The 27,627-nt window shown below is 42.5% G+C and overlaps 2 protein-coding genes across 4 annotated transcripts; one reads left to right on the top strand and one right to left on the bottom strand.

The window, feature by feature from the left end:
• Positions 1–326: 326 nt before the first annotated feature.
• On the bottom strand, positions 327–12,060 carry cep126 (centrosomal protein 126). Of its 2 annotated transcripts, XM_079676866.1 has the most exons (12): positions 11,735–12,060; positions 11,114–11,224; positions 9,314–9,459; positions 9,114–9,225; positions 8,753–8,924; positions 5,707–7,621; positions 4,257–4,366; positions 3,834–3,903; positions 3,304–3,507; positions 3,127–3,191; positions 2,931–3,055; positions 327–2,457 (listed from the first exon to the last, which is right to left on the bottom strand). In XM_079676866.1, exons 1-11 carry the CDS (start codon positions 11,767–11,769, stop codon positions 2,972–2,974), a joined length of 3,024 nt encoding a protein of 1,007 aa, XP_079532992.1. In that variant the 5' UTR covers positions 11,770–12,060; the 3' UTR covers positions 327–2,457; positions 2,931–2,971. The 2 variants fall into 2 exon arrangements, with proteins under 2 accessions (XP_079532992.1, XP_079532991.1); XM_079676865.1 differs by having other exon boundaries at positions 327–3,055.
• A 692-nt stretch (positions 12,061–12,752) lies between these two features.
• Positions 12,753–27,133, top strand: trpc6b (transient receptor potential cation channel, subfamily C, member 6b). 2 transcript variants are annotated; one of them, XM_079676570.1, is made up of 12 exons: positions 12,753–13,153; positions 14,580–15,348; positions 15,919–16,104; positions 16,246–16,410; positions 19,905–20,121; positions 22,812–23,039; positions 24,388–24,652; positions 24,810–25,005; positions 25,193–25,399; positions 26,049–26,105; positions 26,376–26,451; positions 26,525–27,133. In XM_079676570.1, the coding sequence occupies exons 2-12, from the start codon at positions 14,602–14,604 to the stop codon at positions 26,704–26,706; spliced, it is 2,526 nt and encodes an 841-aa protein (XP_079532696.1). In that variant the 5' UTR covers positions 12,753–13,153; positions 14,580–14,601; the 3' UTR covers positions 26,707–27,133. The 2 variants fall into 2 exon arrangements, with proteins under 2 accessions (XP_079532696.1, XP_079532697.1); XM_079676571.1 differs by lacking the exon at positions 22,812–23,039.
• The last annotated feature ends 494 nt before the right edge of the window (positions 27,134–27,627 follow it).

Here is a 27,627-nt window from a genome sequence, read left to right as displayed (position 1 = left end):
AGATTAAGCTTCAGAACAGACAAAAGAACAAGCCTGAACGTGCATCTGTAGAAATATCTCCCCTTATTTTTCGGTCTTGTTGAGTTTCTGGGTGTTGTGCTGGTTAAGGCTTAAATGTCATTAGGCCCGCCTTTGTATGGTATAATAACTCTAAACATCATGGGAACAGATTTCACAGAAAACCTGCAGCAAAGTATTCAGAGTGATGGTCACTTTTGGTATTCACTAACAGATGCAATAAAAAAAAGTGCTCTAATTTGATATTGTTCTTTTATATGAATATAGTATATCATTCTGAAATGCAATTGATGGATTCAAGGATTCAAAGGCTTTAATGTCATATGCACATTATACTGTGAAGAAATGGCAATGCAAATCTTAAATCCTGAGCTCTTCCTAGTTATATAAGACATTAAACAATACAAAAAAATAGTGCAAGAAGAAACAGAGGAGAATAGAATAGTGCAGATTATGTTGCAGACTAATTTGCAAGTAATGCAGATGAAGATGAAGTAAACCATATATATGTCAGGAAAATAAAAAAATACAATAATCCAAATAATACAGAGAATGTTATAAGAGACCAAGTAAATGCAGGAGTCTATATGCAAATAGAATATGATATAAACAAGAACATAATGTAAAATACAAAAATATTGTTTATTACAGTGATAACTGTTTGATCAATTAATTGCAAGATACAAACAGATGAATGCTTTATGGAGGCACTTAACAGAGTTCAGGTGTTTAATAGTATTATGGCCTGTGGGATGAAACTGTCCCTGAGTCCGGTGGTTTTAGTCCTGATGCTGCGGTACCGCCTGCCAGACGGCAGCAGACAGAACAGTTTGTGGCTGGGATGGGGGTCTTTTGTAATCCTGAGGGCTTTCTTCCTGAGCCGCTGGGAGTAAAGGTCCTCCATGGATGGCTCTGTAAAGCCGATTGAGGGCGGTGCAACTGCCGTACCAGGCTGTGATGCAGCCAGTCAGGATACTCTCTATGGTGCACCTGTAGAAGTTGCAGAGTATCCTGGAGTCCATGTTGAACCTCCGCAGCCGGCAGAGGAAGAAGAACCGTGTTGAGCTGTTTTGCTGATGGTAATTGTATGCGGAGTCCATGTCAGGTCCTCAGTGATGTGGACACCAAGGAACCTGAAGCTGCTGACTCTCTCCACAAAATAGTCCCATTCCTGTAATCCACAATCAGCTCCTTGGTTTTGCTGACGTTGAGATGGAGGTTGTTATCCTGGCACCAAGATATCAGGGTTCTGACCTCCTCTTTGTGGGCCGTCTCGTCGCCTTCGGTGATCAGGCCGATAACGGTGTTGTCATTGGCAAACTTTACGATGGTGTTGGAGCTGTGTGCTGACACGCAGTTTTGTGTGAGCAGGGGGTATAGGAGAAGGCTGAGCACGCAGCCTTGAGGGGCTCCGGTGATAAGAAAGGAGGACACAAGTCCTGGTTGCTTCTACTGGGCACATTTTGGTTTTAGTGACACTTAAATATCAGGACTGACATGTCCAAATGAAGTGTCAGTGTTTTCCTCTCTCTGTTTTCATCACCTAATACCCACTGGCTTAGAAATGCCACAAGAGCTCCTCCTCAAATGACCACAGTTCTTTTGTCCTTTTTTTTACTAGAGAATCTTTCTGCACACAGCTCCTCAAAAGGCCTCCCTCTGCTGCTGCAGGCATCACCATACACCAAAGCGGAGCATATATCTCTCTGTGTCTATTTTGTGTAAGATGAAGCATGACTCTATATGGCAGCACATTCACATGACTGTTTACATCTCCTTGTAGAAATGCTAAAGAATGTATGCATATGAAACACAAGAAACCTGTAGTTAAAACACAACAATGTCATCACTGATAGGATAGGGATTCTTTAAATGAGCTATTGGGCTTCCTCCACCTTTTGGAGCAAGTCCCAGCAGGTTGACTGAACGGCAAAACCAGACATGCCCGGGAAAGAGGGGCAACTGAACTCACATCAATAATCCCTAGAGCTTTTTTCCCCTAGTCTTTGGCAAGGGAGATAGAAACACATTTAATTAATAACCGTTTGATTGCAGTAGCCAGCAACTAATACGTAATACAAATATGATCTACAGGCTTTTCTCTTATTCAAGGACGCTATTTAATGAAATAGGACCTAAAGCAAGAGTTCAGGGTAGAGTCAACTTCAACAAAAAGCTGGAAGGCCTCTGGCTCACCTTGTTTAGCCAGTAGGTTGAGTCTACTGCACAAGATATAATCGTCCTTTCTACAGCCATCAAAGAAAGACAAACACACCTTCAGCGTTGCGACACTGCTCTCTATAAACCGTTTCCGGTCCCCAGTTCTATTTACGGACTGCCTTGTGTGTCACTGATGAAATACTCACACTGCTGAAGTTGCTGAACACACTGCACCCAGTCAGTTTATCAGTAGGTTGACAAGAAGCTTTATTTCATTCGCTGTCAGGCACAGAAAGTTATAGTTTTACTATATGAAATAAATACAGAATGAGATAGTTTGGAAAATGAAATCTAATCTTGTACAAGGACTATTATGAGGTCAACTTTGGCTTATGTGTCAATTATATGAAGGGATTTATTTTGATTAGTAAAGAAAAAAAATTGGAAGCTACAATAATTTTCAAAGGCACATAGAATTAATTGGTTATAGTATACTGCTCAATAAATATATATGTTTTATCCACAAGTTTTTGTCGAAGGAAGATGGAAAAATTCAAACATAAATGTATCTCTCTAACTTGATAGTTACGTTTAGTCTAGTTTCTCTGATACGGTCCTTTGCATTCCCTAGATCCAGAATACTCAAGCAGTTATACATATATTGAGTTTTAAACAGACTAAACGTATTAGTTTATTATTAACGAGTAATAAAGTCTGGTGATGCAGTATGACAGGGTATGTATATAACGCACAGAAGGGAGGGTAGACCACCGTGGATCACGCATGCTGTCAGTCAGAGTTTCTTCTGGTTTCGAGAGCGGTTGTTTGCTGAGGATGAGCGATTCTTGTGATGGGTTGTGAGTTTCCCTTCCCTTGTCTGAAAACAGTAGAAGAAGGTTAGCACACTAACATGTTTGACGAATTATGTGTTGAGTAATTCACACTCACAGGGGGAGCATCAAGAAGTACGAGGCCACGCGTGCCAGCATTACCACCAATTTGCTCCCGCACACCTACACACAGAAACACACAGGAGGGTTATTACTGAATAGAATGACCCAGATCACAATCATGTGTAGTGAACAACATCTGCTCTAACACAAACAGCCTTTTTGAAGTGCTTACAGTACAGCTGGTGGTTGAGTCTGTCCAGAGAGAGGAGGATTTTCTGCTCCTCCAGAGATATGTTGTTTGGTCCCTGCTGTTGGCTGCGCTGCTGCACTGTGCCAGGCCTCTGTGTTTGGGCTGTTTCCATGGCAGCGACGAGATCTGTTTCTGCCAGAAGTTGTCCAGCATGTGCCAGGTGTAACTGGGCTGCACTCAACAAACCTGAGAGAAGAGTCGAAGTCACACTGCTGGCATGAAATCGCACTTATTCTCTTTTCTAATGCATTCATGTGAAAAGTGCAGCTGTGGTGCTGTCTTTCTAGAGGTCTGGTGTTCTTTTTGTACCCGAAAAATGATTGAAAATGGGCTCAGACTTTTCATTTTACTTACAAATAATAGTACATTTGGAAACTTTGGGTTCTTTTTGGCTATACATTTACACATGCAGGAGAAATTCATATTACCGAAGGTTTTTGTAATACTGCTGATTATAGAAATTGAAAAGTGAGATTGAACACTCATAAAAACGTCTCCAAAGAACAAAGTACCTTCTTCTGCAAAGCCCAGGTTATTAGTAAAGGAAAATGGTCTGAGAGGCTCTGTGGTCCCCTTTGTTTGCTGCAACAAACAAACAAAACAAATATAAGTCTCAGATTAACTTTAAGTAAAGTTAAGTAGTCTATATTACACAGCAAGCCCTCAAGGTGATATGAATAAACTCCAAAACAGGTAGAGCAAGTTGTAAACAAAAACATTATGCATCAACGCTTATTATTTGTAAAACGCTGACGACTCAAGTCCATCCAGAAAGACTCGTCTCGAGAAGCATGAATCGTGTCAGTTTTACCAACAGCAAAGGACAGCATGAAAGGGACTGCATGAGTGATTTAACAAGTTCAAACACACCCTTTAACTGATCTTTAGCAATGATTCTCTCCCTTCCTCCCCACAGGGCAGCAGCATGCATGTACCTGAGGAAGCCTTCTGTTCCCTGAGCCAGGAGGCGCTCTGCTCGGCTCCACGCAGGGCTTCCTCACACCTCGCCCACTGTCCAACGCCTGTTTTCGGAGCTTGTTTTTTTCTGAAAGTAGACATATTTGCTTAAATCATTTAAATAGCAGCAACATAAATACGTCAACACAACTGATGTTAATTGATATGTTGTGAGCCCAGGCTCTGGGGTTCTCTAAAGAGGATACATAACTAAATAGTTTCCATCTTTAGCCTGCAATAAATAAGATGAGTGAAACCACAAAAGATAGGCTTTCATCCTAACCCCAATATCTATGCAACAACATTCATAGGGTTAGCAATCGGTGGTTTCACAATCATATTTAGAAAATTAGAAAAAGACAACACTCTACTGTAATGCAGCCATTAAAACCTGGAAATAATAACTTCTATATCACATTACGGATATAATATCGATATATTGCACAGCTCTATTTAAGCTTCTGTAAAATAACTCATGTGTGCAGCATTTTTCCTTAATATGCAAGAAAAGATACCACTTCATAACACAGCACTGCAACTGTTGTTCTCTGTTTCGTTAGAGCTTTTGTTTCACGTGTCAAAAATGATATTGCAAGCTGAACAGAAAACATTTCGCAGCACGATGTGGATCTGTTCAGCTGCACATTTTGACCACTAGCGCAGGGATCTATAGAGAGGCCACAATGAAGTTAACACGCAGTGTTTCCCACAGACTTCTATTTGTGGGGGAACCGCAAATTGTGGCAGCCCGCCACAAATAAATCAATGTATGGGAAACACTGAACACGTTATAAGTACATTCTTAAAAGCATGCTTATTTATTGGGCAAATCTGGCTCTGATCCAATGTCTGATCTCAGCAGTAGACGAGATAATAAAGAAGCTCCGTACTTCTGATAACTCTGATAGTAACATGGGTCAGATTGGCACTGGCTGGACGCAGACAACAGGCTATTGTGAGGCAGGAAGCTTTTAGGGCCGACTAAGTCCACTTTTCCAGTATTACTGGCTTCCTTTTCTCTGGAAAGGTTAGTAAGACTTTAGTGACTTTAATTGCAAAACATGCGATGACGCAAATAGAACAGTATGTCTGTTATTATAAGGATCATTTTCATTAATTGTAGCACATAAAGGGTGGTAAAGCAGACCCAGCCGATGATGCAGCGATGAGAAATAGCTTTCTAGTAAAAGAGGATTTATTGGGAATCTGTAACAAATTGGCAGTGACACAAACATCGTGCAGTGAAGTTCCTTTTATAATGTGGAAAGGAGATTGGTTGCAGATAAAAAGAGTGATTAAATTAATCACTGGGCTTTTTGCTGTGTTAAAGTTGAGGGGAAACAGCATGTTAATAAATGACACATCTCTGTAGACATACACACCTAGCCTAAGCTGCAATGTGGGGCTGTCAGCCAAAATACACATTACCTTCCTTGGTGGCTAAGGCCGTGCGGACACCGTGCCAGAGCTGTGAGATCTCCTCATCTGTGGGAGTGCAACCTAAACACAGGCCTTTCTCATTGTACACCATCCCTCTTCTCCTGCTGCAGCCCTGCGCCTCCTGGGGAGCTGAGTTCATCGGGCCCTTCGTGTTGCCCTTTGAGACGGGGTAGGTATACGAGGGGGGCATCGGTGTGTACGCAACAGTGCTTTCTGCTCTAATAACACTATGTGTGTGAGGGGAGAGAAAGCCTTCCGAGTTGTCTTGGGCCTGCTCTACAGCTTGTTTACAGTTGACACCAGCCTGATCCATGCCATATGGAGTCGTAGCAAGGCACAACAACTTTTCTTCAACTGATTCCATCCTAGGAGGTGGGCGGGGCATCATGATCTTCCCTTGGGTTTTGGCAATCTGACTCACCTCGGTGGCAGATTGAGGTCGTATGACGGTGCCCTTTCTGGCTCGAGAGGAAACAGGACCCGCTCCGGCCCTGGAGGAGCGCTCTCTCCGAGGGACCTTGGGGCCACCGGTCCTGGTGCTGTCCTTGACCTCCTCCGCTCGTTCCTGGGCCAAGCTGACTTGAACCCCAACATCTGCCCACGCTTGTTTTGTAAAGTGATAACTAGTGGAGGCTGCAGGGGTCATCCCGGGTCCAGGCTTGGAAGCCCCTGAGACTGAGCTGAGGCTTAGCTGGTGGTCCTCGGAGATGTTGTATGACGGACGAAGATTTGATTTGCCTTTCATCTGTTTCATGATGTGCCCCTCTTTGTCCTGTGTGTCCACATGCACCTCATCAAACCAACGAAGCTTCTTTTTGACACCGTTGTTGCCCTCTTCGTCTTTCGTTTTTGACCTGGTCAATTCAACACTATCTCTGATCGCTAAAGCTACTTGTTTTGTAAACATCACATGACCGGAGCCTAATGCACACGCTGGATCTCCTGACATATACTTAGACTGCTTTTTAAGGATTCCTTTAATGAATCTGACTTCACATACTGAACGAGATGTCCTCACTGAAACAGGCCATTTTTGTGCTTCCACTTCAGGACATTTAAGGCACTTCATGTCTGATTGAATGTTGGACAAGCATGCGTGTTGCAGCGATGCTGCATTCATGAGCTTCTGAGTTTTGGGGTCTTGGTTTAAAACCTTATTGAGGTTGTTTATGGAAGCACTAGACGGTTTCTGGGAAGAATGATTTAGGCGTTCTTTTCCTGTTTGCTGAAGTATCTCTTCTTGCGAGGCATTATCTGTTGTGCTATCATTTAAGTACATATTGGGCTTTGGGAGAGCCCCAAACAAAGAGTCTTTGCTGTTGCCACTTTTGGCAGGCACAATCATTTCTGTAGCTGATGGACGTTTGAAGTGTCTGTCATCATGGACTTCCTTCTGCCTGAGATTCAACAGGGCCTCTTGTTTAGGACAGGAAGTATCAAGTGCCGTGTTGCCAGGAGCGTCTCTCTTTGTAAGGATGATGTTGTCACTGGGACTGTTTTGAGAGGAGTCTCCCTTAAAGTGCTCTGGGTCGGCACTAATCATTTCACAAAGAGTTAATAAGTTAGAGTTGTGCTGAGCAGACTCCGTTTTTGATGTTCGCTCGTCAGATGTGAACCCCCATGAAGTTCTAGAAAAGTGCATCTTATTATCAGGCCCTCCAGAGTCATCATCTTGTTTTTGCTGATATTGATGAAGATCACCAAGATGCATCGTTGTTGAGAATGACGTTGGGTCAGAATTTGGTAACAAATCCTTTTGTTTGTTTTGGTCTGGATGGGGCTTCTCTGATTCAAGGAAGAATGACAGATAGGAATATTTTGTGCTTTGGTTGGGGTCTTCATTCTCCAAACTGTCCTTACTGGAAATGCTGTCAGAATTAGCGCTATCAGAGAGTTGGCTGTCCTGGAATATGGAAGAGAGGTAGAAGAGAGAGATTAGATATGAAATCATTTACATTTTACAATCTAGTAAAAGCTGTTTGTGTTTCCATGATAGAGCTAATGTACGTCTTAATAGGCATTGTCAAGGCTAAGATACACATTTGTATCCACTGTTCTAATTTTTAATAATCTCACAGAAAAGTTTTGCAGGTTTACTTTCGTTCAGATGTTGTTTTTCAAAGAGGATAAACACTTTATTAAATTCTATGTCTGTGCGAATAAAGGGAATGTTCCTTTTACACCTAAACTGTGCCACGTGTTTTAAAGTGTAATAATTCTGTCATTTGAAACAGAAAAGCGATTGAAAGTGATTATGTTGGAGTCTGTACATTTGTTGAGCTATAGTTACTGTTTTCATACATTGTTTGTGTCAAACAGTGAACATATCTAAATGGAAAGACTTGTAAACCTGACGGGTTTCAGATTATGATATACTTAAAAACGGTCATTTAAGGGCAGGTGTCTGATGTAAAATGTGCACTATGAACAAGGTTTGGTGCAAATATCTGTAATCTTTGAAAACATAGATACTACTTTCTGCATATACATTCAAGTCCCACTCTAAGAAACATCAGCCCTTTGTTGCCTCTTTATAATGAAAGCAGATACTATTTAACAAAAGCAAAAATTGTGAATCTCTGTCACAAATAGAACAACTATTTTAACATTTCACCAGAGGGTGCTGAAGGCAGCATCACACTGTGGTGTTCCTGGTGCAGAACAGGGACACTGCTGCCCCCTAGGGGTCTTATTGTGAGATAAAAAAAAGGCCTTTGTGTTGCCTAAAATGGTAGTCAATCAAATACCTAAAATGGTCAATAATAAACATTCATAAATTGCAGTGTGGTTATAAAATGGGTTGTATCACAAATAATTACTTCACAACGGTCAGCCCATTGAAATACAGTATTAGTGGGTGTTTGTGTGTTTGTGTGTTACAGTATCTTACAACAAAAATAACCCAAACATTTTTTGAGGTAATACAAATTGGATTGTCTTATAATAACCAAGGCTGACTTACACTTATTCTGGAAGATGCCAGCCAAGATGTAGGTGTTTCCTCCACAGTCAAATACAAAAACAAGTAACATACCTGATGACTGGGATCTTGCTGGTTCTCTGGTGACTTCTCAGTTTGTGGGCTGTCCTTGAAGCAAGTCATGCTCTGCTCCTGAAGCAGTTTAGTGTAGGCCTTCACAGCAGAGAGGGCTTTGCGGTGGGAGGATTTAAACACTGTGGGGGGCTTCGGGGAGGGAGAGCAGCTTCTTTAAGAGAAACAAAACAACATTAATACATTATATTCAAGCCATTAAAAAAGGACTACACCAAAAGTACATTACAAGTAAAATGTCGCCAGAATTTCCCAGAATGAAGTTTAAATCCAACAGCAGTGCCTGGGCTATTGACATGTAGGACAAATTAGATTTATATAATTATTAATCTAACTTTTTTACCTGCTAATGTTAGAGTTGCTGGACAGGAAAGAGGACTGCCGGGTGTATGAACTCAACGCGCCTTGGATTTCATTGAGTGCATCTTCAATATTCGGGATATTTCTTCTGAAAGCTTAAACATCACAAAAAGGAAAACATTACAAAAGCATGCATCAAGGCTGTTATTCCTCTATTCTAATTCTGTAAGACCCATCACTAACATTGTCTGCGTCTCTGTGAGGGAGGTAAATGGGCTCTTTGGAAGCGCTCAGTTGCGTCCTGCACTCGCTGTCTGCGTTGCTTCAGGATGTTCTCGATCAGCCGTTGCTCCTGCGCGTCCCGCTGCTTCCGTCTGTCCTCCAGAGCCCTGAGCCATGACAAAGAAGGAGCATGAAGACGAGGTGTATTTTAAGTTATTAAATGTAATCTGGCCATGTTTTGGACACAGAAACCTGAGTCTGTTCATGGATATGTTTTCGACAGTCATTAATAAATTAAAGCTATCACTCACTACTGGGTTTACAGAGCAAGACAATCAAAATCATCAACAGGGTCAACTGAGGTCAGGATTTTGTTTTTCTTTCAGTAGGTACAAATGTTTGGAGGTCCATGTCAACAGGAAGTGAACATTTTAAGAGAGCAAGAATACAAAAAAGCTTTTAGTTGACATATGAAATGTTCTATAAAAGTAAACATACTCTTTATTATGCTTTATTTATTATATAATACATTTTTTGAATGCATCTTATTAGTACTTTAAAGTGGAAACCCCTACATTATGAACAATATGGAATTTAATGTGATACTAAAAAGGCATGAGTGTGCGCTGTAAAAAAACATTTGTCCTTATAATTTAAAATATGCATAAATCTATGATATTACTGCTGGTTAAACTGGAATGAAATTGGGCAAATATTGGCTTTAAAATGGAGCTGTCAGAATATCACATGTTAACTATATAGATGATTGTGGCCAAAATAATGCATGGTAACAATATCATACTATAGAACATTTTAATAAATAAATATTACTATCTGTCATTTCCACCCTTAACTTTGTCTATTGTGTGTTGTCTCTATTTTGGAAAAATGAATTACACCAAACATACGAGTGCTGAGTGGGGAAGAGAGAGTGCTGAGTGGGGAAGAGAGTCTGAAACGATAACCGTGCAGAAGAACAATTACACTAATGGACAGGGAAAAGACAACCAGGCGAACTGATAAACAGAGATCCACAGGGCTAAAGATTGTATCGAAGCAATAAGGTATTATTTAGGTTCCCAGCATCAGTGTTGTTAGACAATATATTATATTGAATACTATATTCATCCGAAAGTCTGTAAAAGTTTGCATACTTAAATTGTTTTTTTAAAAGTTAAAACAAAAACAAGTTAATGTATGTTTTAAAGAGATAGTTTGTTTAGACCGATTCATATGTCCCTCCTTTAAATTGAACAAATATAATATGTGGGTCATTTTGTTCTAGTACAGACATGTGCTAAGCTCTTTAAAAGGCACTTTAATTATGTAAAGGCATTATGATCACCTGAATATTACACAATAAATCCGACCTCCACCTACAGTTCTCTTTGCATTAACCCACTATTGCAAGCTCCTAGTTTAAAGACAGCAACATTTACTTTTAGCTTCTGTTGTGGAAGCACACATTTAGAAAGTTATTAATATCTGTTAGGGATTTTAGCCTCACGCGGAGCTCAGTTTAGCAGGTTTAGCTGTCAGAGGGGGGACGCTGCAGTCACTGCTATGGCCCACAGTGACCCGCGGTGCCCATAGATCTATTTCTAGGTCTAGACTGCAAAAGCCTGTCAACACCCTCCATCCTGCAAAGGTGCTTAGCTCAGGACAGAACCATAAGCTGTCCAGGGGGTGCACTCTAGGCCACTCCAAAAAAAAAGAAGTGTCTGCTTGTGCAGGTCTGGGCTGCAGAATGCATACACAAGTTTGACCTGAGAGGACATCAAATTAAAACAGAAATGCATAGATAGTAAACAATAAACTGACTTCCTTCGTCGGTTGGTTTCTGTGGAGAACTTGCGAGATCTGGATCTGCATAACTTCTGCTCTTCAACCAAAAGCTGTCTCTCATCTTCGAGGCCTCCCAACCTCGAATTTCTGGAAGTGCAAAGTTAAGGGGGGACGTTTGAAATACCAGAGCGTACATGTGTTACCTGAATGTAACCTTCAGCTTGAGAGAATTAGCTGAATAAATTTATTTGAGTTGGTTTAAATTATTAATACAACATTAAAAATCGAATAAATATTGATGTATTATACCGTTTTCTTTAACCTATAGGCCTATAGTAAAAAATAAAACCTAATATTTTACAGCTGCAACATAAAAGTATCACATTAATTCATCAATATTTATAAATCTATATGGACCTACATTACCATTAAATTAACTATTATGCATGCTGTTTACTTTTGGTAGTCGTTATTAATGTTATACTAAATAAAGTTACATTTTGAATGCAGGGCTTTTATTTTAAAACGTGGTAACGTGAGGCTGTTGCTACTTTTACTTAGCTTCTATACATTTACACAGGTGTATCTAAGGTAGACAAGTAAAACACATTTCTAAAATAACTCAGCAGCGTAAATAACGTAATGTTTAAAGGATACGAGTGGTAGAAGAAGTTGCCCTGAACAACTTGCATCCTCCGAGGCTGCTGCAGCTTGTTGACGCCTGACAGACATGCAGGTTAGCTGCTAGCTGCTAACTTGGCTTCTTGGGTCTTGTAGATAACGTCCGCAGTACTCCGTTCAAACTCCTTCAACCATTTTCAGGGCGAAGATAAACATGCAGAGGAAATGTTAGACCCCACATTGCACTAACTTTTCGTGAATGGTCGTTTAAAAAAAACTCAGAAATAATTCGGCTTAGCTGTCACTTTTATAGTGTCTGTCTGTGTGTACAGTCCCTCCGTGATAGCAACCGAGGACGCAGTTCCTTGACAACGGGGAGAGTGGAGGGTATTTACCATTTACCCGCCATGGCCAGCAGAGGGCTGCTGGTTGCATTCAGGTACACCTGGAAGTATCGTAAAATGTACATATCAACAACAGCAAGTGTGAGAACAGAGAAACAAATTATTAATGATGGTTATTTTTAGCACTAAAGTAGGCTACATTGGAACATCCCATCATTGTTTTCAGATCCTTACCGACCTAATATTCAACGGTTTTTTGTGTTTGACCAATTTGACTAAAACTGTTCTCTGCCCTCTTATATTCAGGCTAAATCGGCATTAAAATTCAGTAACATATGTTACTGAAAAAAATAAACATATAAAGCCTAAATATAGGCCTATAATGAAATAAAATCTGAACGTTTTTCAGCCATATTTCATATGTTCTAGCTACATAGCCTACATATTTACGAAAGGTCACATATTTATTTATCATAATTGTTTTTGCATAGCACTATATGCTTGGAGAAAATGCCTATAGGCTAAGGATGTGTTGTTTTTACATTTAATAGCACAATGAATTAAGAGGATCTATGAAAGCTTTTTTCCAGATTGTTTATGCTGACCTATAGACATAAACCACGTAGCCTACTGCTTTAAAATAATCCATTGTCAGAGGGGACCAACACCAGAGTATTAGGAGTGGTCTCGCCTGCAGCCGGCACATTGATAGTCTCTTCACTTCATCCTCAAATTATGGCACCGCCCGTTAGGTCAGTGGATTTCTGCTGTTCCAAAATCCTCTATTAGTTTGACAAAGTGCTTTAATATCTTGGTTTAGACGGCTTAACGGGAACATTTATGGAAAATCAAGGAAATTAAACAGTTTATAATATTCAGCACAGTTCCCACATTTGCTAATATCCTGTAGTAGAAAACACACAGTAAAGCTAGAAAACCGCCCAGTGGGCGTGCAGAGGCAGCACCGTGAAAGACCCAAGGTGGGACGCAGTCAGTCGGACAGGTGGTGCCGGGGATGCAGGAGCAGATGGACACTTTTGATCGTAGTTTCGGGTTGTAATGTCTTGATGAAGTGAAACTGAAGGCATTTGGCGCATAAGTCTCCTGTGAGGTGAGTAAATCATCCTGTTAGAGTTTTTATTTGATATTCATGTGACGCATATTATGCACACTGACATTTCGTGCTTTATTTCCAAAAATCAATTGAGACATGTTGGAGTTTATTTAGGCTTCTAAGGTAAAGCTTCAGGCCCATGATATTCCTAAAAGGACAAACAGAGTGAGACAGTGATCTCATCCTGCAGTGTCTCATTCTTTAAATTTCCTTATGTGCATGTCCTTGTCACTGATGTCCTCTGGCTTCTCTGCATGAGGAAGTAGACATGTTTCAGTTTCTACAAACGTTTAGTGATGATATCATATGCAAAACACACATCTCAGCCAGCAATGCAGAATAATCTCATATATTTGAAATTGTATCACTAAAGTTTGTGCATTTTGTTGATTTTCTATCTCCCTTATCACCCAGTTGCCTGTCATGATGAGGAAGAGCAGCAGCACAAATAAACAAGGGATTCTCAGAAACTCAGGCAGAGCATTGAGGCATTGAGCAGCTGCTTGTACCATTTTAAAGGATAAAACAACTACAGCAGACGTGTTATTTTGAAATATCCTATCAATCAATTGTTGTTGTGATTTCCGCACCTTCTCTGGCTGAACAGCCTGATACCACTTTATTTTATTCCGCCTCAGCTGGTATAGATGCAAAATATAAGTAATTTGTCTGTATAACAAAAAATTATGTATAAATGGCATGCACTCATCAAATTGCTCAGTTATGTAAGATCTTATTAACACTAATTATGATTGAATGAAGGGAAGTTGTCCTCATCTATCATTATCTTTGTTAAAGCAATTAGCTTTGGAGATAATCACGTTATTCAAATGCATTTACTGAATGTAAAGTACATTTACTAATTGGACCAAGACACAAAATACAATTAGTGTAAGTGATGGTCACTTTAATAATGTGGTGTGGTTATATCGCAATGAATGAAGTAAACATCATACAGTACTTGAACATATTACAAGTTTATCACTGACGATCCACATTGGTGACATTATTGTATAATATTCCGGAAATGCCAAATTGATTTGATCAACTCTCTGGCAGAGGGTGAGTAGATGGACAGTGTGAGGCCATGAGATGAAGGAGAGCAGATGATGGATCTGTGGGAGATGTCACACGTGTAGTGTGAGTTATAGCTCAGCTGAGACCGGCTGTCCAATGTCCATCCATTTAGCTCCGTGCTGTCTCAGTCCCAAGGACATTTTTGGTAAAATAGATTGACCTTAAGGCTATTTACAAAAAACAGAAGACTCATTAAATAATGTGCTTGCTTAAAAAAATAATAGTAACATCTTACACATCAAACATATGTCTGATTTGTATTAAGGGGGGAAATGGTAGAATGTTAGGCATACATTAATGAATGTACACAGATAAGGTATTGAGCCATTTGTTTACCTGTGTTCAGGCGGAGCAATGATCAGAGAGCCATGACGATGCAGCATGTCGTACACAAACCCCGGAAGCAGGTATTACGGGGAGCTGGTTACCTGTATCGTGCGGAGTCCTCCTTCTGCCTTTCCATGGCAGAGGAGCTTTTCTTAGATGCTGCAGAATATGGAAACATTCCTGAAGTGAGGCGGATGTTAGAGGAGCAGCCAGAGCTCAACATCAACTGTGTGAACTACATGGGCCAGAATGCATTGCAGCTAGCAGTTGCAAATGAGCATTTTGAAGTCACTAAGCTCCTGCTAAGGAGGAAAGACCTGGCTCGAATTGGAGATGCTCTACTGTTAGCCATCAGTAAAGGCTACATCCGTATAGTGGAAGCTTTACTGGGCCATGAGGCCTTCGCAGACGGACAGAGGCTGACCAATAGTCCCAGCCAGGTGGACCCACATGATGACTTCTTCGCCTATGATGAGGATGGCACACGTTTCTCTCATGACATCACCCCCATCATACTGGCTTCCCAGTGCCATGAGTATGAAATTGTGCATATACTTCTTATGAAGGGATCCCGTGTGCAACGCCCCCATGACTACTTCTGCCAGTGTAGGACCTGCAGCGAGCATCAGAGGCACGACTCATTCAGACATTCACAATCACGCATCAATGCATATAAATGTCTGGCCAGTCCTACTTATCTGTCCCTCTCCAATGAAGACCCGGTGATGGCGGCTTTGGAGATGAGCAATGAGCTTGAAGTTCTATCCAATATTGAGAAGGAGTTTAAGGTAAAATGTTTAATAACATATCGGAGAGCAGCTTTGTGCCGATTAAAGGGGCCCTATTATGCACATTTTCCAGTTCGTGTTTGTATTTTGTGCATCTACTGTGACATGTTTACATTCTTCTTACATCCTCATATTGCATAGCTCTTTTCACCCTCGGTCTGAAACCAGAGCCCACTCAGCTCTGATTGGTTAGCTGGCTGGCTCTGTTGTGATTGGTCAACCGTTTAGAGATGTCCCGCCACTTATGCTATCACGTACAATGTGTTAGAGCGCTAGCTAGACAATAGAAATGTGAGTGTAACATAGTGATGTCACTATGTTACTAAAGTTAACAAAGGAGTCCAAAGGAGAGAAACTCACACTGCAGGGACCTTTGAATGTTAACCTTTGTAGACCATTTGCATGCACAAAAACCTACATAAGACACGAAAGAAAAGGTAAAACCCACAAAAGCATAATAAGGCCTCTTTAAAAGATTGCATTCTGCAGTCATGAAAGGAATTTATGTTTTATAGTTTGTTTTTATGCCATTCATAAAAGTGCTATAAATGTTTCCTCTGTCCGTTATAGAATGATTACAAGAAGCTATCCATGCAGTGTAAAGATTTTGTGGTGGGACTGCTGGATTTGTGTCGAAACACAGAGGAAGTGAAGGCCATCTTAAACGGGGACACTGAATCATGTCCAAGCCCAGAGACCTTGGGCAGACAAAACCTAATCAGGTTAAAACTTGCAATAAAGTATGAAGTTAAAAAGGTAAGCATGTGAGAAGAGCACTCACATTTTTTGTTTTATAACTATCTTGTTGGTTTTATGGAGTCTGCTGTCCCTAAATAATCCTTCTCAATTACTCTCCCTTTCTCTCACACACAAACGCAAATACCACCAATGGGGCAGTTTGTGGCACATCCAAACTGCCAACAGCAACTCCTCTCTATCTGGTACGAGAACTTGTCCGGATTACGTCAGCAGACCACAGCAGTTAAAATCCTTCTTGTTCTTGGTGTAGCGTTTGGACTGCCAATCCTGTCCTTTTTGTACTGGATAGCACCATCAAGTAAGGTCAGTTCCAAAAATTCATACTTAGTTTTAACTTAAAAGTTCTTATTCTGTAATCATTGTTTTACACATTAGCCACAGAAACATTATACGTTTTTCTGTGGAGTGGCATTATTATTGTCACGATCTTGGTATTATGTCACGGTTTTAGTTTAGTATGTTTGGGTTTATTTTGCTGTTCTGTTCTCCCTGTTTCATGTTTTCCTCCTTGTTTCTTGTCTGGTTCTTCTCCCTGTGTTTTCCTCCCTGTCGTTAGTTTCCCTGGTGTGTCAGATTGTCTAATTGTGTTCACCTGTTGCCCTTGTGTTTCTGCCTCCCCTGCCCGGCTGTTTCTAATCTCGTGATTACCCCTCCCTGTATTTAGTCTTGTCTCTTCCTGTGTTCCCCTGTCGGTTCATTGTTTGTTTCTCCTGCGTCCCTTCATGTTGGTCACGATTGTTTGTAGTATGTTGTCTTCCTCGCGTTACTCATGTATATCCTTGCCATGTTTTTGTTGATTAGCTTTTGTTTAATAAAGCTCCCTTTTGTTTATAGACCTTTACTCTTTTTGTAGTCTGCTTTTGGGTCCAACCTTTTCCGCAATCTTTGACAGTGATTGTAACAGAATGAACCGACCAACAATGGACCCAGCAGATTTTTATTTTTATTTGGACTTGATCTCCCTAGAGTACACTCTTCAGTGTCATTATGCTGAGTGGAGTAGAAACTCGGCTAAAAGGGAGAAAGAGGCTGTCCTCAAAAAGGCACAAATGGAGGTGGACAACGTGCCATGGTTGAGAAGCTCGTTGCCTGAGTTCCTCAGAGTTTTTTCTCGTAGCCCTGAGTGCCAGTCTCCATTCTCTGACCCTTTCTTGGGATCCCGCCTGGCGTTTGGAGGTCCACGGAGCCTCCAAAAGACCTCTAAAAGACGCAAGGTCAGGAAGCCAGCTCGTACTCAAGTACCGGTCCCAGCAGCCATGGTTCCGGCTCCATTGCCGGCCCCAGCAGCCATGGTCCCTGCTCCAGGACCTTACAGCCATGTTTGCGTGCTCCAGTGCTGGCCCACACAGTCATGCTACCGTGCTCCAGTACCCTCCCACACAGCCATGGTTCCGTGTTCCGGTTCCTTGCCCAGCAGCCATGGTTCCGGCTCCAGTGCCGGCCCCAGCAGCCATGGTCCCTGCTCCAGAACCGGACCTTACAGCCATGTTTCCGTGCTCCAGTGCCGGCCCACACAGTCATGGTACTGTGCTCCAGTACCATCCCACACAGCCATGTTTCCGTATTCCGGTTCCTTGCCCAGCAGCCATGGTTCCGGCTACAGTGCCGGCCACAGCAGCCATGGTCCCTGCTCCAGAACCGGACCTTACAGCCATGTTTCCGGCTCCAGAACCGGCCCACACAGCAATGATCCAGGCTTCAGTTCCGGTTCCCACAGCCATGGTTCAGGCTCCAGAACCAGCCCATACAGCCATGGTACTGTGCTCCAGTTCCAGCCATGATTCCGGCTCAAGTACCGGGCCCAGCAGCCATGGTTCCGGCTCCAGTGCCGGCCACAGCAGCCATGGTCCCTGCTCCAGAACCGGACCTTACAGCCATGTTTCCGGCTCCAGAACCGGCCCACACAGCCATGATCCAGGCTTCAGTTCCGGTTCCCACAGCCATGGTTCTGGCTCCAGAACCAGCCCATACAGCCATGGTTCCGGCTCCAGTTCCAGCCATGATTCCGGCTCAAGTACCGGGCACAGCAGCCATGGTCCCGACTCCAGCTCCTCGTCGCCTGTAGGCTCTCCGGCAGACGCCAGCTCCACGTGTCCTGTCGGCGTACCGGCCGACTCCAGCACCTCGTCTCCTGTCGGCTCTCCGGCCGACGCCAGCTCCCCGTGTCCTGTCGGCATACCACTGAAGTCACCTCTCAAGTCACCTCTCCAGTTCCCTCTCAAGTTTCCTCTCAAGTTTCTTCTCAAGTCCCCGCTCAAGTCTCTTCTCGAGTCCCCGCTCAAGTCCCCTCTCGAGTCCCCTCTCAAGTCTCCTCTCGAGTCCCCTCTCAAGTCACCTCTCAAGTCTCCTCTTGAGTTCCCTCTCGAGTCACCTCTTGAGTCCCCTCTCGAGTCCCCTTTCAAGTCACTTCTCAAGTCCCCTTTCAAGTCACTTCTCAAGTCCCCTCTCGAGTGTCTTCTTGAGTTCCCTCTCAAGTTCCTTCTCAGGTCGCCTCTCGAGTCTCTTCTCAAGTCTCTTCTCAAGTCCCCTCTCAAGTCTCCTCTCAAGTTTTCTCTCAAGTCACCTCTCAAATCCCTTCTCGAGTCTCTCCTCGAGTTCCCTCTCAAGTCCCCTCTCGAGTTCCCTCTCAAGTCCCCTCTCGAGTTCCCTCTCAAGTCCCCTCTCGAGTTCCCTCTCAAGTCCCCTCTCGAGTCCCCTTTCAAGTCACTTCTCAAGTCCCCTCTCGAGTCTCTTCTCGAGTCTCCTCTCGAGTCCCCTCTCAAGTTCCTTCTCAGGTCCTCTCTCGAGTCTCCTCTCGAGTTCCCTCTCGAGTCCTCTTTCAAGCCATCTCTCGAGTTCCCTCTCGAGTCTCCTCTCAAGCTCCCAAGTCCCCTATTCAAGTCACCTCTTGAGTCCCCTCTCAAGTCCCAACTCCATGTCCTGTCCCGTTGGGGGTCCCACCGACTACTCTTCTGCCGGGGGTCCTACCAACCCTATGTCCTGTGCCGTTGGAGGTTCCGCTGGGGGTCCTGCCAATACCATGTCCTGTCCTGTTGGGGGTCCCGCCGACGACTTCTCCGCCGGGTTTCCTGCCAACGCCATGTCCTGTCCTGTTGGGGGTTCCGCCGACACCTGCTCCGCCGGATTTCCTGCCAACACCATGTCCTGTCATGTTGAAGATCCCGTTGACACCAACTCTTGCTCCGTCCGGGGTCCCACTGAGCCAGCCCATGTTCCGTCCAGAGTTCCGTCCACGCCTGTCCCGCCAGGGGTCCCAACAGCTCCCACCAGCTCCTGTCCCTGGAGGGGTCCCATTGCAGCGTACGTCGTCCTCCGGAGCTATCCCGTCGCCGCCTTCTTGCCCGACCTTGTGCCCGGCCTCCTGAGTTCCCCAGCGGCCTTCGCCCTCGAGCCCGGCCCCTGACTTTTCGATGTCTGCCTTGCCCCCGGGCCGTCCGCCCGAGACCCCTTCCTCGAACTCTGCCTTGCCCCCGGGCCGTCCGCCCGAGATCCCCTCCATGGACTCTGCCTTGCCCCCGGGTCGTCCGCCCGAGACCACCTCCTGTTCCTTTGCCTTGCCTCTGGGCTGTCTACCCTTTATTTTGTTTAATAAAGTCATGGGTTAGAAGGGGCATGCATATGAGTAGGTTCAGAATGTTATTATCCTCCATTCAACCTAATGCAACTAAAAGTGGAACTCAACACAAATCTTACCCATAATGTTGGACATAGGTTTATTTGCTAGAGGCTGTACAGATAACACTTGAAATTCAATTGGGACACTTTTTTTCTGTTTTCCATTCCCTGACTTGTGTCAGTTAGGGAAACTCATGCGTGGACCTTTCCTGAAGTTTGTGGCCCATGCAGCCTCCTTTATGATATTTCTTTGCCTGCTGGTCCTGAACGCAGCAGACCGCTTTGGGGGAACATCACTGCTGCCCAACATGACCACCCACGATCACCCCTCTCAACTGTTTCGTATGAAGACCACCCCCTTCACCTGGATGGAGATTCTCATCATATCCTGGGTCATAGGTCATAAGTGAAAACACACTCCCCCCACACCATATCCATTACATTGCATTTAGCTGGCGCTTTTATCCAAAGCGACTTACAATAAATGCATTCAACGAACAAGATACAAACTTGAAGAAAACAGAATCATATACAGTAAGTACATCAGGTTTTATAGAGCTAAAACATTTCAAGGGCTACTCAACTGGCTTTAGATAAGCCAGTCCTTTATTAGTATATACAGTAAGTGCTTTGTTAGTAATTCTATCGCTCGAAGTGGAGTCGAAAGAGATGAGTTTTCAGTCTGCGCCGGAAGATGTGCAAGCTATCTGCTGTCCTGATTTCAATGGGGAGCTCATTCCACCATTTTGGAGCCAGGATAGCAAACCCACGTGTTTTTGCTGATGGGAACTTGGGTCCCCCTCGCAGTGTGGGTGCAGCGAGCTGTTTGGCTGATGCAGAGCGGAGTGCACGTGCTGGGGTGTACAGTTTAACCAGGTCCTGGATGTAGGAAGGGCCAGATCCATTCGCAGCATGGTACGCAAGTACCATTGTCTTGAAGTGTATTCTAGCAGTTACCGGAAGCCAGTTTAGGGAGCGGAGGAGCGGCGTGGTGTGGGAAAATTTAGGAAGGTTGAAGACCAGGCGAGCCGCTGCATTCTGGATGAGCTGCAGAGGTCGGATGGCACATGCAGGTAGACCAGCCAGGGATGATGACGAGAGCCTGGAACAGAACCTGCGTTTTTTTCTGGGTCAGGAGGGGACGTATCCTCCTGATGTTGTAAAGCGTGTATCTGCAGCAGCGGGTTGTAGCAGCGATGTTTGCAGTGAAGGACAGTTTGTTATCTAGGGTCACACCCAGATTCCTTGCAGTCTGAGTCGGGGAAACAATAGAGGTGCCAATGTTTATTGTTAGGTCAAGAGTGGGACAATCTTTTCCCGGAAGAAAAAGCAGTTCATTCTTGTCAAGGTTGAGCTTGAGGTGGTGAGCAGACATCCACCGAGAGATGTCTGCTAGACAAGCAGAGATGAGTGCGACGACCTGGGTCTCTGAGCGGGGAAAGGACAGAATTCATTGGGTGTTGTCAGCGTAGCAGTGGTATGAAAAACCATGCGGGCTAATGACAGATCAGAGCGAGTTTGTGTGCAGGGAGAAGAGGAGGGGACCGAGAACAGAGCCCTGAGGGACCCCTGTAGTTAATTGACAAGGGTCGGACTCGGACCCTCTTCAAGTTACCCTCCATACCTCCAAGTAGGTCTTTGAGGTATGAGGTGAGGAGGGAAAGTGCAGAGCCTGAAACTCCAAGTTCTTGGAGAGTGCGAAGGAGAATCTGATGATTCACCGTGTCGAATGCAGCAGACAGGTCCAGAAGGATGATGACAGAGGAGAGGGAGGCTGCTTTAGCCGTGTCAAGTTCCTCAGAGACAGCGAGGAGGGCAGTTTCTGTTGAGTGACCTGCCTTGAAACCAGACTGGTGCGGATCCAGAAAGTTGTTCTGATGGAGATAACAGGGGAGTTGTTTAAAGACAGCGCGTTCAAGTGTTTTAGACAGGAACGGGAGGAGAGAGACAGGCCTGTAGTTTATAACATCGGACGGGTTGAGAGTGGGTTTCTTTAGGAGAGGGTTTACTCTTGCCTCCTTCAGACTGTTTGGAAAGTGACCAGAAGTTAGAGAAGTGTTGATTAAATGGGAGAGAAACAGTAGAATATCATGAGCGATAGTCTGAAGGAGGTTTGAGGGGATAGGGTCCAGAGGACAGGTGGTAGGACGGGCAGAGGTAATGAGGGTAAGAACCTCACTTGGAGAGAGAGGGGAAAAGGAGGTTAGTGTGTGGGTGAAGGGAGGGTCTGGTGACCCAGCGGTGAGTAAAGGTGAGTCCGAAAAAGAAGAGCGAATATCATCAACCTTTTTTTCAAAGTGGTTAACAAAGTCACTTGACAGAAGGGAGGAGGGGGAAGGGGCTTTGGGGGGGTCCAAGAGGGTGGAGAAGATGGAAAATAGTTTTTGGGGATTGGAATAAGATTGGATCTTATCTTGAAAGAAAGTGCTTTTTGCCTGAGAGATCGAAGCAGAGAAAGAGGAGAGGAGAGCCTGATAGGTTAGGAGGTCGTCATGGTATTTGGGTTTCCACCGTTTCCGCTCTGCTGCCCGAAGGATGGTTCTATTAGCACGCAGTGCGTCATTTAGCCAGAGAGCAGGAGGGGACTGACGAGCCTGCCGAGATGTGAGAGGACAGAGAGAGTCCAGAAGAGGATCCCTTCCACATTCATGTTTAAAATAACTATGTGCCAAAAAAAAATCAGTGACATTAGTTTATATATTTTTGTTTTGTGTATTTGTCCCTCTCCCATCGCTCTTACAAATGTCTACAACACCATAATTCTGCTATACATGCAGGTCATGGATTCTGTCATTATAGGGTAATAAATCCCCAAACATCTAAATCGCCGATAAGACAATTATGTATTCTTACCAGATGGTCTACATGAATTATTCTAGTACTGACTTTCCAAAGGCACAAGGCAAGGTGACTCTTTCACTATTCTCTGCAGACAAGACTTTGGAGCCTTATCACACACTTTATAACAGCATACAGCATCACTAAACCCTTTGTGATTTAACTCACAACTCAATTCATTATATCCTTGATTTATGATCATTTGAGACAGAAACAGTGCGATTAAACATGTTTTTTTTTCTCTATTACAGGAAAGATCTGGAAAGAATGTAAAGATATTTGGTCGCAGGACATCAGAGAATACATCTCAGAGCCCTGGAACCTTCTTGACTTTAGTATCTTGGCCATTTTTATGACATCTTTCATTGCCAGATTAATGGCTTTCTGGCATGCATATTCTGCCCAGTGTTATGTTGACAAGCACTACACTGACCTGTCCAACACGACCTTGCCATTTGAGATACAGTATTTCCAGCTGGGTAAATATCCAAATAATTCCTATAAAATAAGTAGTTTATAATTAGTTTTCATATATATGCAACTAACCTATAAAGTGGAGGGTTAGGGTTCTGAAGGAAGTTGTGTATATGAACTCAACACCCAAACAAATACACTCCTCCATCAGTGCTCTTTTAGAATGTTAACATGTGTGAGATTTACCATCCTTCTCGCTTCCAGTGCTTTTCTCCTGTCCAGGCTGGAAAAGCATTGGCTTGTTTGGTTCAAAAAATCAAAAAATCCATTAACCGAGCCAAGGCTGCACACGAAGCATGGGCTCTGAGGAGATATTTGCTGAATTGGACAAAAAGTCTATTGGGTGATTCAAACTTTAAAAGGACAGTTTGTTCAAAACATATTGTATCCCTGTAGTGCTATTAATTAGCTAAACATTTTTTGATGTGAGTTGACAAGTTTTGGAGAAAGTTGTAAAGATGTCAGACGTCTAATAATGACATTGAATAGCACTTGGCTTGCTTCAACAGAAGTGTCTCCTTCCAGAAATCCTGACTAGGTTACGCAAGATGATTCTCAGACCTTGTTAGGTATCTTTTTATTTTATTTGTTTTATTATTTTCTCCTTATAGCTTTGTGAAGCACCTTGAGATTATGTTGTTTTTAAAGTGTGCTATAAATCAAATGTATTATTATTATTATTATTATTATTGTTGTGAGCAGTTTCACATGGGAACTATTTTCTTTCTACTAAACTACACCCGCCAATGAGTGAGAGCACGAGGCTATTGTCCATGAGTAGACGCACATTTCCCTTTTCCACAATGATGCAGTTGTCAGAAAATTGTTCCTCTGTGGATTATATCTTGTGTAACCAGGTAATTATTTCTGATGAGAAGCATTGCTCTTGAGTTTTACAATGTATTTTTCTATCGCTTTAAACACCACAGCCGAGTACCATCGAGTTCAATTATATGAGAGAAGGCAAACATCTCTACGGCCAATATCTCCAACACCAACACAATCTAAATGTAGAAATAGCACTACAGGAAATATTTTATTAAAGAGGATTTACTGATTCAGACTTAAAATGTAGGTTGCATTTGTTCTTACTCCATATTTATATATATTTATTTAATTAAGGTGTTGATCTGATAGGTGGATATCTAAAGTTTTAGTTTTCTCCACCAAATTTGAGACATAGGACAGGGAAAATCATTTGAAAAATACTTTTTCCACTAAGATGTGTTAATTATCATGTCATGATTGCGCGATTTCCAGTATCAACAAACCCAGGCTAAATCTTAACCCTATGAGTATACACAGGAACAGCAATTTAAATGGAGTGAAAGTATATGGCATGTTTATTTTCAGCTCGTATCAACTGGATGCCATCGGACCCACAGCTTATCTCCGAAGGTCTCTATGCAATTGCAGTTGTGCTGAGTTTCTCTCGCATTGCATACATCCTGCCTGCCAACGAGAGCTTTGGGCCTTTACAGATCTCTTTAGGAAGAACAGTTAAAGACCTCTTTAAGTTCATGGTGATCTTCATAACAGTCTTTCTGGCTTTCATGGTGGGAATGTTCAATCTGTACTCGTACTACCTCGGGGCCAAATACAACGATGCCTTCACAACGTAAGTATCAACTATAGACAGTAATGCAATTGCCTGAAAAAGCCTTGAAAACGTTGATATTTCACATCATTTGTGCCATGACATTAAATCTGTGTTGAATTGATATGATTTAGGGCCATCCCGTTGGACTAAACTTCCCATTCCTCTTCTTTTCTAGGCTCGAAGAGAGTTTTAAAACGCTATTTTGGGCCATCTTTGGCTTGTCAGAAGTAAAATCAGTGGTCATCAACATCGACCATAAATTCATTGAGAATATTGGCTATGTTCTGTATGGGGTGTACAACATCATCATGGTGATTGTGTTGCTGAATATGCTCATTGCCATGTTCAACAGCTCCTTCCAAGAAATTGAGGTAAGTCATAACCATCCATAAAGTATCTAGTGATATTGAGCATGTACTAATTTGTGCCAGATTCCGTCTAGTTTTGTATATGTAATGGTGTCAATGTTTTCCATTAACACGAAAAAAATCCAAATTGCACATTTTTGTTGCTCATTAAATGTTTATACTGGCTCCTACCTCTTCTTCTCTGGTGCAGGATGATTCTGATGTTGAGTGGAAGTTTGCCAGAGCTAAGCTGTGGTTCTCGTACTTTGAGCACGGCGGCACCCTGTCCGTGCCCTTCAACCTCGTACCCAGCTCCAAGTCTGTCCTTTCCCTCTTGCTTGGGATAAGGGAACTTATTTGGGGTGGACCTAAAGGCAAAATAAAAGGAAATTCAAATGATGAGATGGAGCTTAATAAGGTAATAATAATATTGCATGCGACAGAATGACCAAATACATTTGGTTGAATGTAAATGAATGGCTAGAGACACTTTTAACTGTCTAGCCTTTCCTGTAGTGTGTTATATAGGTTTTTGTGCATGTTAATAGTCTGCAAAGGCTACAATCCCAAAGTTCAATCCGACACACTCCCCACCTGCCTAAAACGCCTCAATTGGACTCCTTTGTTTACTTCCAGCGACATAGTGACATTACTACATAACATGTCTATTGGCTAGCATTCAAACACATTGTATGCAATAGGCTAAGGTGCTGGACATCTCTAATCAGTTGACCAATTACAAGAGACCCTGTCAGCTTAGTAATCAGAGCAGACTGGGCTCTGGTTTCAGACAGAGGGTGAAAATAGGTTTTTTCTAATGCAGTAAAGGCAGAATTAGACAAATAAAGACCTTTGTGAACATTAAAACATTTGAACACGTCACATTAGAGGCACACAATTAGGAAACCCTTAAAATTAGCATAAGAGTGTCCCTTTTAAAGTTGACCTATATTCTTTAAAACAGCTCTGCAGAGCCCTCTTGTGTCACATTTATAGATTGCTGGTTTAAAAGTGTAACTTAAAGGCATGTGATGACAGTTCTTCTTCTTTTTTGTTTTTATTCTTAGTTGAGGCAGCAGTCAGATCTGAGTGTGGATGCATCACTTTGTCCAACCCGTCACCAAGTAAAGCACTTTTCATTTCCTACTGCTGATTATCCTGTGAATAACTGAGCTGTACAGTCTTACACTTAGAGATGTAAACATCAATAATGCAATGTTAGTAGTGTATTTAAGTAATTTACATCTAGAGGACATTAAGGTACTGAAAAGAAGACTTGCATGTTAACACATTATGATAAAAAATGCTCACTGAAACAAGTTGTCAGCTGTTCTTGTTTTATTTATACTCCTTTTTTAAGGAACAATCATTGCTTACTCAATTCTTAATTGCAGAGTATAATGAATCGCCTCGTCAAAAGATACATAGTAAAAGCACAGCGAGATAAAGAAAATGACGAAATTAATGAAGGTGAGTTCTACAGGCTTTCTGGATACATTTCTTTTCTTTTGTCAATCACTAAATTACAAAACATGTCCCACAGGTGAGCTGAAAGAAATCAAACAGGACATCTCCAGTCTCCGCTATGAGCTGCTGGAAAGGGCCAACCAGGACGTGGAGACAGTGACAAAACTCATCAGGCAACTGGGAGAAGTCATGCATGTTCAGCAGAAAGAAGAGCAGAAGAATGATATCTCTTTAATTATTAAAATATCTAAAGAATAGAGATGTGTTTACTGGGTGAAGTCCTCTCAATGTCAATGTAAAGTCCTCTTAATGAGGCATTCAGTCTGGGTCAAAGGGCTCTTAGACAGATCTTTGGACAAAAACAACTGACAGAAAAAGATATTCTGTACTTAAAATATGAAAAACATTCATTTAATTTCCGCTTTTGTGTAAATTGAGCCCCTTGGGAGGTAACTCACCAAATCCTCTTCGTCCCTGTCCTTTTATCTGTACAGTTAATCACACTGTGGCACTAATGTAACTTCTTCTTGCACAGGCTATGTTACACTATTATGCAATACTGACTGCTAACATATGATGGTGCTGCCGGTTACCAGCTGTTTATATGGTTTGATTCAGTGGTGATTTTCTCTCTGGAGTAGCAAAGCTGCAAAAAAAAAAAAAAAAGCATATGGTTGAATATTTTTGTGGCACGGTTATAAGTCCGATATGAAAGCTTGATAATTACCGCTCTTTCCTCTGAGAATTACTGATTTATTTTCTTGCAATGTAATCTTTAAATCAATAAGCAGGATGCTGATGTATATTTTCTGGACATTAACTTTAAGATGCTTTAATGTAGTGTTCAATAAATGTTGATCACTTAAGCATACTATTAAATAATTGAATTCAAATATGTTTTGATTATCTTCAGCTAATTGGTTACAGAGAGTTTATGGGTTATTGAAAGTGTTGCAGCAGATGCTGCTGTGCTCTCTGATTAATGTTGTGCAGCAAAACACAATGTGGAGAACAGGCTGACCTGCGTCAGGTATACACAGCTTATCTCCATCAGTCGGGCGTGCAAAAGCTACCACCAGATTTAAGCTACTGTGAAACATTTCAAGAAAGAATCAGGGGCGAACATGGCAGCTATTACAGCAAAACTGACAACATAATTACAGTTTATTTTAGAGCTTG

This window comes from Notothenia rossii, assembly GCF_949606895.1.
Source record: "Notothenia rossii genome assembly, chromosome: 4".
Lineage (NCBI taxonomy): Eukaryota > Metazoa > Chordata > Actinopteri > Perciformes > Nototheniidae > Notothenia > Notothenia rossii.
The sequence above is the reverse complement of the archived record's forward strand: the minus strand, read 5'-3'. Positions and strand labels throughout refer to the sequence as shown.

Excerpts from the sequence above, each read along its gene's own strand:
- trpc6b (XM_079676570.1), top strand. The coding sequence starts at position 14,602 with ATGACGATGCAGCATGTCGTACACAAACCCCGGAAGCAGGTATTACGG. Across the intron at positions 20,122-22,811 it reads CATCATATCCTGGGTCATAG|GAAAGATCTGGAAAGAATGT; the intron begins GTCATAAGTGAA and ends TCTCTATTACAG. Across the intron at positions 25,400-26,048 it reads ATGAGATGGAGCTTAATAAG|TTGAGGCAGCAGTCAGATCT; the intron begins GTAATAATAATA and ends TTTTATTCTTAG.
- cep126 (XM_079676865.1), bottom strand. The coding sequence starts at position 11,769 with ATGCAAGTTGTTCAGGGCAACTTCTTCTACCACTC. Across the intron at positions 11,225-11,734 it reads GGCAACTTCTTCTACCACTC|AAATTCGAGGTTGGGAGGCC; the intron begins GTATCCTTTAAA and ends TTGCACTTCCAG. Across the intron at positions 9,460-11,113 it reads GAAACCAACCGACGAAGGAA|GGCTCTGGAGGACAGACGGA; the intron begins GTCAGTTTATTG and ends GTCATGGCTCAG.